General features: G+C 37.5%; 1 protein-coding gene across 1 annotated transcript in view; it reads left to right on the forward strand.

Annotated features, from left to right (window-relative positions):
* Positions 1 to 4,734: 4,734 nt before the first annotated feature.
* Positions 4,735 to 12,668, forward strand: part of vldlr (very low density lipoprotein receptor) — a 68,864-nt gene continuing 60,930 nt past the window's right edge. Inside the window, 2 exon segments of the mRNA XM_042508911.1 lie at positions 4,735 to 5,019; positions 5,022 to 5,136. Coding sequence (XP_042364845.1) covers positions 4,927 to 5,019; positions 5,022 to 5,136 — 208 coding nt within the window. The 5' untranslated portion in view covers positions 4,735 to 4,926.

Consider the following 12,668-nt stretch of genomic DNA (forward strand, 5'->3'; position numbering starts at 1 on the left):
ATTATCTTTATTATTGCTATCATTACCTTTTTTTGCTTATTTTCAGGTAATTTTCTTCTTTAGTCATTTCTTGATTATATTTTGACCATGTCCTAAGTCGCTCATTTCCTCTTTCATTGCTTTTGCAAGATATCATACCAATTTGCTAAAGGTTAAGGCACTTAATACATAAAAAATCAAAACTGGAAACAAAACTTTTCACTTCAGGCTTTTTTACAGGCCATCCTCCCATTGGGGCCCTGTATAATCAGCCCCGCTTTTCCCCCCAGTATGACCCACCTGTATACATGCATTTAATGTTCAGGGGCTGCATGAAATGCTTCTGAAGGCCACTTATTGGATGTGACCGTTTGAGTACCAGGATGTAGCACCAAAAACAACAGCAGGAAGCATCCCAGGAGTTGATTAAATAATCAGCCCTGAGTTGAGGTTCCTGAGTTGGCATGTGGTGACAAAAAGGTGCTTCCCCACAGTGAGGAGAGGTGTCAGGAAACAGCAGCTAATAAATACCAGGTGTGCCAGCTGATTGCTCAGTGGGATCATGTGAACTTCAACATGTTTTCACCATCATGTAAACAACTTGTTTCGTGCTTCTTTGACACTAGAATGTCTCAGTAAATACTGGATCAGAGTATGTACATTGTTAATGTTTTCCAGGATTTTACTGGATACCAATATATGTAATATTTCACAATAAATAACTGTAGAAATGATCAGTAACTCAATGTGAAAGAAATACAAATAGTAGCTGGTAATTTATTGTAAATGTGCGAACATATTGCAGCGTATCTATATCACTGTATCATTTTTACAGTGATTTATTGTGAAATATTACATTTACATTTTTGACAATCCTGGAAATAATCACAGAATCTTTGTATTTATATAGCTGTATCATTTTTAAATTAATTTAATTTGAATTATTACAGTTACACCCTATAAAACTCTGTAAACAATCACAGCATCTCTACACTACTGTTAATTATTTCCAGGATTTTACAGAATGTAATTGTAATATTTCCAAATAAATTACTGTAAAAAGAAATAAAGTAACTTACTGTGAAAGTGATTCAACTAGTAGCCAGTGATTTATTGTAAATGTGCAGTCAAACATTTTATAGTGTACTTAATACTCATCAACAAAAACCTGAGAAGCTTCGAGTGTCGCTGTCTGTGGTGCTGAACAGCTCTTATTTGCCAAAGAGTCCAATTATGTTTCTGTTTTATTCCAGAACAGCACTTTTTAATAACTGACATTTTACTCTTATCATTTCCAAGTTAAATGTATTTCTTCCAAACATTTTATTGTTGTGGTACCACTCATTGTAGTCATTTTTCACAAGGCTATAGCTCATTTTGGACAAGATGAATCATTTTTCTGTGGTATTAAATCACAGCAGAACTTCTTCTCTCTTCTCTGAGGGCTGAGTAGAGAAATAAAAAAATCCTGAAGAGAGTGGACTACCAGCTCTCCTTCACAGCGAGATAAAGAAGCTCCCCCTTTGGCTACAAACATCTTCAGAAACCTGGCCCAGATCTGGGCGTGATTAAATATCTCCTTTCAGCCGGTGGCTTCATGGTGAGATGAGGATAAAGCTGTTTGGTCTGCGGAAGTGTTGATATCTGTAGGCTGTGTGCAATTCTCTGCCTTATAAATGTCGCTCCTCTGCTGGATTTTTACACACAGAGACATATTTTTCCATGATGAGATGAAAATGAAAAATAAAACCCTGTTGGGGCCTGGTTTTATAAACCATCTGTAGTTGCATTCCTTCAGTTTTTTCTCTCTTTCTGTTCTAGATAAATCTCAGTTTTAACTTGTTTTTATATCTAACAATAAAGTTTCAGTTTTATTGCACTGCCGGACACTTAAAATTTTACTCTGCTGTCCTGCTGTGAGACAGTGCACATTGACACGAAATGAAATGTGACCATGTAATTATGTCCAAAGCCTGAACTCTAGTAGTTGCACTGGTCCTTTTCAAACCTTGGTCACTACGTAACACAGTCATACACTGAACAAAAAGTATAAGCGCAACACTTTTTCCCATTTTTTATTAATCAAACAATCAGATTATATTTGTATAGCACTTTTCATACAAGCAAAACTGTACAAACAAAGTGCCTGATACAATAACACCAGAGGCAGGATAAAATCTATAGATGAAAGATAAAATACAGCATTAATAATGAGTGAAATAAATAAATAAATAAAATACTCTAAATAGTAGATAAAAGGTAAATAGAGGGATAACAGGACAAATAATAGATAAAAATGTTTAAATCTGGTAAAACACACTAAAATGTATAAATGAATAGTCAATAAATGGTAAGGTTAAAGCCAAACTAAGGCTAAACTGGACTACAGACTGTCATCACATCGAGCCGCACTGAACATGCCTGTACAGCCTCATAGCAGTGGCAACGCAGACTGTTTTGTTTTTTTTTTTTGTTAGTGTAGTTTGTTTAGGCCAAGCAATAGCTTTTTTACTTCTGGCGATTGCATTTATGCTTAATGTGTTCATTTGTGAACAAAACCTGTAGGTATCATAAACTTTGTATATGACAGAGCTTATTTTCTCAATAATCCAATATCCAATGGAAAAATCCCATTGGCTTTTTGACGAGACACCTGTTAGCTTCTGTGTCAGCCTGCAGAAAAACATTATTCTTGGGGTGCTCTAGTGGCCATTCAGGGAAATGCAGTTTTTGGCACTTCTGCTTTGGCTTCGTTTTAAAGCCTCGGAGGTTGCTGCTTGATTGTGACAAATTCCTGCAAATGGGAAAACAAAAATGCCACTTTTTGTTTCCTTAAAGCACTAATTCTGTCCAGCAGTAATAGAGCTGATTATCATATTGAAAAAGAAGCGTTGATGGATTCAGATTTTTGTAGTCTTCCTCACTGTTCACATCCAAGCTGTTCAGCCAGAAAATAATAATGCTGTATTTCATAAAAGAATGAAATTTCCAACATTTAGATCTGCAGTCGTGTATGTGTGTTAGTGTGTTTGGAGGTGACTGAGAGAAACAGATACTGACATTTAGAGAGATGGATACACTTCCTCTTACAGAATTGTACAGTGGTTTGCGTGTGTGTGTGTTTTTTTCAGGGAATGTAAAAATCTGGGACAGAATGAGCCTTGGGGTGTATCAGCAGCCATCAGCCATCACTGAAGATGAGGTTCAATCCTCTGATAAGAACTGATGAGAGCCCATGAAACCTGGCAGCACGCAGCCCTCTGGAAAATCCAAAGGCTTGGTGATCAAAATGGGGAGAAATACCATCAGACAGACAGAGGGAAGAAAATGTAAGAGCTGAATTTGGTTCCAAGATTTGGTATTCACTGTTTGAAATACGAGACATCTGCTCCTACAAAATGATCCGCAATAAAACCAAAATTAAGCATATGGTGCTTTTTAACCAGCAGGTACTTAAGGATGCCAAAATGATAACATGTTTGATCATTAGGAGCTTTGATGAATTGAAAGATGAGCTTCAGGTAATTTTTTTTGTTTTGTTTTTTTTTTTTTTATAAAATGGATACCCGAAAATCTAGTGTCAAGGAAGTCTTGTGGAGTATGGAGTATGAAGCGCACACATGGTAGTCTCCACCAAAAAAGGGCCGCTTGCCTCAATGGTGTATGATCCCGAAACTCTGACCCAATCATACCATAAGGGAGTGGGAGACTCAGTGTTTTTGACAGATGAGATGAGTTTATTATGAAAATAAAGCATCCCCAAGGTCTTCAGCTTATCTACCAGACATCCTGAGAATCCTTATTTTACGTATGCCAACTGTGAGGGTCACTGAGTATGTGCCTGCAAGCACTGTTCTGCACAAAAGTAAAAAAAGTTGGTGAAGGTTTACAGATTTTTATAAGCAAACCAAGTGATCACACCAGTCAAATATACACACACACACACACACACACACACACACATATACATAAATATATAGAGAGAGAGAGAGAGAGAGAGAGAGAGAGATATGAGCAAAGCATATTGGGAAAAAATGAGAGGACATTTTTGTTTCTGTTTTTTTTTTAAACTTCGCATTACAAGAATAAACTTTTATTGCTGAAAGAAGCTGAAAAAAGTGGAAACGAGATTTAAGTGAAAGTGTTGAGAATACAGTTGACATTCTTGACATTTTGACCTCATTCTTGACATTTCAACCTCATTGTTGAAATGACAACAACAACAACAACAACAACAGCAACAACGACGACAACAAAAGTTTCCTTCTGATTCTTTTTCCTTAATTAGACCTTGTACTTGACATTTAGACACTTATTTTGTCTGGCCATGGAAAGAAACTAAAACTAAAACGTCTCACAAGTTCATTCTTCCCTGCAAATGTTTACTGTAGGCAACTCGTCCTGTAAATTGTTGAATCAAAATAAAGTTGATTTATTAACCTACATTGATAATTATATTTATTTATAATTGCTTATTCTTAATTTTATCTGAGATTTATCCTGTATAATGACGATAATTTTAAAAAGTACTTTATTATTTTATTATTTGGTGCGGATCGTAAAGGGTTAACAGTGTTCCAAGACGTACTGAAGGAAGAAAAAAAATCCTCAGTTGTGACGGGCTCAGTGTAGCACTAACAAACCGGTTACCGGAGCCGCACGTTACCGTCAACTTTGGGAAATGGATTACAGCACCGGAGGAGCGAACGGGAGCCCGAACGGCGCCCACGGCGCGTGATTGTAGAACGAGATCAAAAGGCGCGTGGTCTGCGCGGCGGCCGCCTCCGTTTTATTCTCACTGAGCACAGAGCTGTGCAGCGCGTGCTGCTGATCGGTCGGTCGGTGGCGTCTTCACGAGCGGCCGTTGTGTGTTTCGTTTCGCTCTCGTGTGTGCGTGTGTCTGTGTGTGTGTGTGTGTGTGTGTGAGCGCTCGTGCGTGTTGTCTGTATGTGTGGTTTGCGCGTGAACCGGCGGAATCAAAGAAGAAGCAGGCCAGCGCGAGCCAGCGAGGACGGCAGGCAGGCAGGGCAGAGAGGCAGCCCCGCGAGCGCTCAGCTAGCAAACCGTACGTTACACTGCGAGAGATGGTCACGTCCACACCGGGGATCCTTCTGCTGCCGATGCTAATATGTCTCCAGCACTGCGTTAACGTCCACGGTAAGTCTCGAGCCCCTCTCTGAATACGCGTGTGTGTGTGTTTGTTCGTGTGTGTTGGGAATCACTGGGAAACACGCGCCGTGTCCTGTGAGGTTAGCTAACATTACCGAGCTGTGCACCTGTCCTCTCCTTTAAGGAATGACCGTGTTTGTCTACACCTTGAGCTAATAGACCTTGCGCTTCTTTTTTAGCCTCAAAATACGTCTTTTGGTGGCGAAAATGAGACATTTGCTGCTTTGTGTGTGCTTTCAATTTGTTTATAAGGAATGTGTTGGGGTTTAAATTCATTTAGCTTGAATGTTTTAGCTTTTTTTCTGGAAATAAGGGGGAGATGGAGAGGCCCGTGTGGTGTGTGTTGCTTGTCGCTACTCATTCATGGCCAATTAGCCCTAGTCAATTAATTTCACCCTAAAAGCGCCCAAACGTTTAGACTAAAACCCCTGCCTCTTTTTTTGCGTGTCCTGATTTCTCATTCACTCCCACTGTGGGATTCTCTTCTGCCGTCACCACCCCCAGCGAGGTCGGTAATTTATTTATTTATTCCTGAAGTGGGAGCCGACAGAGGGAGAGATATGGCAGGCAGAGAGAAGAAAAAGGGGGTTACAGTGGGTTGATATGGAGCGATAAACCAACAGAGGGAGGGGAAGCTGCACCGCAGTCCCCGGTAGGGAAGCAGCAGCTGAGGGCATGGAGGGTGAGGAGTGTCCGCGGCCCATTACCCACCACAGGTGATCCCAACGTGGGGCTAATTACGATCATAGTGGCTCCTGAGGTTAAGTTATTATTACCAACTGGTGGTACTTGTAGAGTAGTATGCATACGTCCTGCAACCAGTGATCATTTCCATTATCCCTTAATTACAAACAGCAGAAAATTATTGATTGGAACTTAATCACCAACCACTTTTCATTATTAATGAATCAAAATAGTAAAGTTCTTTGCACTAATGGGGTTAAGGTCATTTGAGTGCCTTTATTAAGTCCTGTTTTGTCGCTAAAGGTGTAGATTTGTTAATTTTAGGGAAGAGTATTTGGGCCAGGCATAAATAATGAGAGAAGAAAGATTTTTTAAAATGTATTAATTCTGAGAATAAAGTCACAATTATGAGCAAAGAGCTGAAATGCCATTTTGAGAATAAAGTGTTGATGTTAGATTGTAGTCAGTGTTGAGCATGTTGTGGAACTGTTATAAATTAAGTCAAAATGTAGAGTATAAAGTTGAAATAGGCTATTCGAGAATAAAATCGAAATGTTGAGAATATATAGTCAAAATGTTCAAGACTGAAGTGGAACTTTTGATAAATCAAACCGTTTGCGTTTTCTGGTTCGACTTTTTCTTGACATTTGGACTTTATCTGCAGGTGATCCCAATGAGGGACAAGAGTGGGTTGTAGGGTTATTAGAGTTATTAACAACTGAACTGGCGGTAGGTGTAGAGTAGTTTGCTGCAATCAGCAATAATTTCTATTATTCCTTAATTACAAACAACTGTAAATTATTGCTCAATGGTTAGGAAATTTAAAACTTTTATAATGGATCCATTCATCAAAAAAAGTTGTTTGTATTGTCTCCAATGTGAACATTTGCTGACTTCCTTTACCATTTAACTACCATTTAACTTGGCCAAAGTGCTTGATTTATTTGAAAAACATAGAAAAAAAATACCTGAAAAGTAGCCAACCACTCCTCCTCCTTCAAAAAAAAAGAAACTCAAAACAAACCACAATCATTATGAAAGTAAAGGACAGTAACAAACAAAACAGACAAGAAAATAGTGCTTAAACATTGTAATAATTCTGTAAAATCATTTAAAATATATATTCATGTTACTCTGAAATAGTTTTCAAAATTATTTTCAGAGGTCTTTTCCTCTCCAAACAGACTGATAACTGAAGCACTAATTCACATCCTTAAAATTTATTCCCCATATTTTAAATGTGGGTATTATATATAGTTTATATATAGTATAATAGTCATATTGCCGGCTAGCCCTGATCCAGGACCATTTATGGCTTAGATAAAGACATGACATGACATATTGACTGTAACTTCAAGAGACCTTTCTTGGTTAGCTAAAACAGCGATTTTTATTCAATTTGCACTTGCCAAATGTTTTTTCCCTCCCAATGTGTTGCTGAAAAAATTGCCTTCAATTCACTGCGTTTGTTATCACTGTAACTAATTTTATGGGCAGTTTAGTAACTCAATGTGCGAGTTCTTGCAGATGATATGATAGTCTTGGGTCAGAGCCTGTTGCTGACATTGTGGAGGTTCATTTCTGGCCCCCAGGTACATAAAATATGTTCGTAACTTTGGCATAATTTCATTAATGCAGTTGCTAATCATTTCAGCAGCAGTTTGCCTGCAGACTAAATTATGAAACAGCTGAGAGAGGCTGAGAGCCGTGTTGTTTGGCTGCTTGTGTCTTGCAAAGATTTCAGTCGCTTCAATTCCTACCTACCGTGGAAAATGGCCTTTGGAGGGAACATTGAATCAAAACAAGTGCTTGTAATGTGCACACACTCCTCTTAGCATACACCCACCACTACCACCAGCTCCTTCTCATTCTCAGCTCCAAACACACACACACAGATTGAGATTGTGTGAGCCTATTTGAACAAGACGTAAGGCAAATTAGATAGTGGCAAGAGCAGCAGCAGCATCTCTGGCCTGATTAAAATGGATGCATTTTTCTTCCACGGTTACTGTGATGCCATGCTAGACCCAGATCCTCGGCTACATGAGGGAGGGGGATGAGTGGGGGGGTGCGCTTGGTTCTTGAAGTGGGCGGAGTGGTGGACAGAGGGAGGAGGAGGAGTATACTGCAACCATTGCTGTTACTGGGGAAAATTGCATTACCATGACCTCCAGTGTGACAGCATTTGTAAAGCGCACAATGATCTACTATTTTGGGAGGTAGACGGCTCATTGCAGCTCCCCGCCTGTTGAATCTATGGTTTCAAAGCCACAGGGAGTACTAACAAGTGAATAATTATCATATGAAATAATCTGCATTTCAGACTCACACCCTCAGTTAATGGCTATATCAAAGTAATTGGCTCTTTAAGTTATTATAGAGCTTTTGATTATCACATTTGCATTCACAACTGTGACTTAAACATTAAAGATGGTATTCTAGTGTCACTGTCAGGGGAAAAAACAATTCTGTGATCTTAACCCTTTGAAACTTTGGCACATTGCTTAATTCTTGCAAATAGCAGGACATTGCTTGCCAAGTTGCTTATTGCCTTTTTTCACTTTGTTTTTTATAAGAAATCAAACCAATTTGAAACTCATGAAAGGTGTCTGAATGCAGCACAAGGAAAGTGATGTCGGTCTGGGTTTCAAAGGGTTAAGGATTGTTTAATATTCTGAGTCATGAGGAAAAATTTAGTTTATGGAAAAACAAAATATTGCAAGAAAAAAAGTTGGAATATTTTGATCCATTGTATCCATTTAATTCTGACTTCTTCCCAGAAATCAGTTTTGCTGTCACAGACTATAAAGAAAATTTAATTAATGATCCACCTATAAAGTTGACAAAACTCTTTTCTTTGCGTTGTGGTTTTGGGTTCACCAAATCATTTTTATTCATGTTTTTTAAAGGCTGCAACTTTCCAGATGGTACTCTGCAGCCACGGGAGAAATATTGCTAACTTTAGTGCTCCAAAATCCATAATTATGTGTTCTTAGTCATCATGAACTCATCTGTGACAATTTATGCAAAACGACAACCAGCCTTTCTTTCTAGCCTTTGCAAGACAAGTGGTGAAAGCTTCCTCAGACCTTATTATGTGGTAGTAGTGTACAGTTTACGGAGTTCAGACTTTAAATGTCAGCTAAAAATTGAGTCTCACGCTGCAGGCAAGAGGAGAATACTCTTGTACAGGTTTATATACTTCAGGTTACTATTGAAGTCTGTTGTTGTGCTGATTGGATCAAAGTGCAGGGTGTGCAGTTTTCCAGACAGCAAGTCAATGGGTTTCTGTGGAGACGCTAAGTAGTAACGCCAGAGAGTACACCCCTAGAGAAACAAAACACAGGAATAGATTATGCCCTGCAAATTTGGTTTTTGGTTGCATTGGTTTTGCATGTTGCACCTCGTTTACTACATCTCACATTTACTTTACACTACTGAGAACCATTTTGCAAAGTATGCTCCTGTTTTAGATTGCTAGATGAATTTTTCAGTACAGGGTGTCCCCCAGGACATTGGTTAGTGGAGGTGGCGAGTGCTCTCAAAGTGCACATGTTGCATTAACATCATTAGTTTATGCTGAACGGTCTTGAATCTGCACTCAATCTGCATTACCATCCAACAATTATGTAAGTTTGGCACAAAAAAAACATTCAGAATGGATGATAAACATGATGGGTTATATTGCATAATCATCTTTATGAGGAGCTTAAAGTGTCAATCAACCCCAAAATCAAAAATACTGGTGGGTTTTCTTATTCCTTTAGAGCCATTTATTAACCCTATGAAACCTGAGCAAATTGGCGTGTTGTTAAACTTTTTTTAAAAAAAACATGGGGAAAAGGCAAGGAGCAACTTAACAAGTAATCTCCTTAAAATTAACACACACAAAAATGTAAAAACCTAAAAATTTGGAGAAAAAAAAAGAAAAAGAAATTATCTGGAAAAAGTGCTGAAAATAGTCATAATTCTGTATAATAATTTTAAATATATAATTATTTTGGACATTTTTCCCTAGATAAATGGGCATAATATCTGCATGTTTCAACATGCAGTTTTCATGAGAGCATGTAAAAAAAATTAAGCTTGTTTTTTATTAAAAGCTTCTTAAATTCTGTAAAAGAGTGTGCCTTGGAATTTTTTGGTTTTGACTTTTTGATAAAAGAAATAACGACTCTAACCTCTCCCTCCTTTCTTGGGTAAAGTAAAGTGTTTGTTTAGAGTAGCTAAGTTGTCCAGCTTTGCAATTAGTCTCAAAACTCTGGAATCATGTTGGCAGTTCTTAAATTTTCTTTTTGATTTGAAAAGACAAACACAGCTAAATGTTGATGGATTGACTCTGCAAAATAAACCACTGAGAAGCTGATATTTGTTTAAATCTTTGATCAACACAGGACTACACACTCACTGGGCACCTGGGGCTTCTCTCTATATGATCATGTTCACTCTTACTCCGTCAGCATTAAATGTACGTCAGCAGTAAGCAGTAGGTCAGGCTGATGTGATGAGTCAGGACTTTACTGTTGATGTGAGCCGTGTCCCTCATGTAACATCTCACGATGATGACTGGTGTATGTACTTCTGCTTCTGGCTTTTCTGATGTATTTTGTGCTTTTTGCAGCACAACTGGAGTGAGTGGTTTAAAAGTAAATTTGAAGTAAATTCTGCCAAAAGTTGTACAGATGTGAAGTGATAGGTTCATTGTTAAAATTGTGTGTAGTTTGTAGACTACCAGCTTATTATGTGGTGACCATGTACTAATGTGGTAGAAATAGTGAAGTGATTAAATGTGTGAAGTGTGGAACATCAGTTTTGCACAATATTTATATAACTAAAAATGATGCTTGGGAGGTTGCCGTATTATTTTTTTTTTAGGTAATGGCAAAAAGAAGCAGCAGCGCAATTGTAGATTTGTTTGTTTGTGGCTCAGTTGCATCTTGCGGATAAGTAATGTTTTTGTCAGTTTATTTTTGAGGACTGGCACAGCCACAAGTATGCAGGAGGCATGGGGTGACCATCATGCAAATATGTATACAGCTAAAATGGGTTTATCTGAGACTTAACCCTTTAAAACCTGAGCATACTGGCTGAAATTTAGCACAAAAAATGAATATATACATAAAATGGTTAATACTAATTGTAATATAAATGTAGTTTTCTCAACACTTTTTGATTTTTTTTTTTACTATTATCTAACAATTTCCAATAATTTCTCAAAAAAAGAACAAAATGTCGAACACAAAACAAAATAAATGATTATATACAGTTGTTTATTATTATTATTATTATTATTATCATCATTATTATTATTATTATTAACAGGAATTATAAATATAGTTTTCTAGAGATTTTTCTTTTTATGTCATTTTTAAAAAAACTTCATACTTATTTTATTGCTTGTTGTCTTTTTTAGCAATGTTTTTAAACAAAAAAACAAACAAATTTGCTGAGGTTTTAAAGGTTTAAATGCATGAGAAATGCGTGTGAATGCAGCACAGTAAACCTGATATCATTCCATGTTTTAAAGGTTTAAATAATCAGTCACTTTCATGTCCTCATCAGTAGATTAGATGTTTAAAGGGACTCCAGATAAAGGATGGCCACCCACGCATGTGGCTGTCAGATTAGACACACCTGAAAGAAACAGGCAAAATCTGTCTGGATTTGACTGACAATGTCTCTTATTACATCTTAAATTTTCTCAGTTAATGTATTGTAATAAAATTTTTTTGATTCTCTAGGTTTTATAGGAGTAATTGTGCAATTAAAGTGAAATGTAGATTTCTTTTGCAGATCATTGAGCTGGTTCCCAGTGTTTGTGGCACCCATGGCAAACTATGATTCCTCAAAGTTACGAGACATACCAAATTTTTAAATTGGCCCAGTTTGTCTGGAAAGTCTAGAACACCGTACAATCATCAGACGCTGCTGGACAAGGTCCAAATTACATTAACAGTGGGATACTCTGATCTGAAGCATTCAAAACTGTTCATTAATTCAAGTAATGTAACATTTTTGTTTGGCAATATTTTTTTATATTTCATTGAATTCCCAGAGGGCCTCTGAGCTCAACCCATTGCATGCATCCATGGCAGCGAGCCTCTCAAAGCACTTAATTTAATGAGTCCCATCTTTTTCAACAAAAAGAACAGAAAAAAATACGTTTTTTTCGCTTGTCTTCAGGGTGAAAAATTTGCACCCACCACTTGTAAATTGCGAGTGAAAAAAAACCCAACATATATTGGCAAATTTAAAATAATGAGGTCAGTCGGCTTTTGGCTGGTTGTTGAAATAAGCCTACTTCTCTCCAAACTCTCGTTACTAGAACACATAAGTTGGCTACATTTTTTTTGCATGGACTTTGCACGCTGTGAGGTGAAATACAACGCATGAGCATACTAAATTTTGTGCCGGTGATCCTTCGAGCTGATCCATGAGAAGTTTAGTAGTTTTAATATTTAGTATTATTTAGTACTGCAGAATGAACTTACAAAGAAACAGTTTAACATCCTTCTGTTTTAGTTTTATTCAAACATTCAAAATCAATAAATCTGGAGATGCATTTCCCTGAAGAAGGGATAATAAAAATGGAATTTGAAAAGTGACTGAAGTCAGATAAGTATAGTTGAGTGAAGCTTTTCCCTCTGAGAATATTACTAAAGCACTTTACTTGAGTAAATGTACTAGGCTGAAAATGGGCTGAAAATTTTTTTAGCCAGGAAGTTTTTTTCAGTTCACCAGCCATTGGCAGATATAACAATAATCTGACTTTGTACCCTGCGTGACTCGTTTGTCTGTTTCCTCTTTTCCTTGGAAATGCCTTGGTCATGGTCGGG

Source organism: Plectropomus leopardus, chromosome 20 (assembly GCF_008729295.1).
Source record: "Plectropomus leopardus isolate mb chromosome 20, YSFRI_Pleo_2.0, whole genome shotgun sequence".
NCBI lineage: Eukaryota > Metazoa > Chordata > Actinopteri > Perciformes > Serranidae > Plectropomus > Plectropomus leopardus.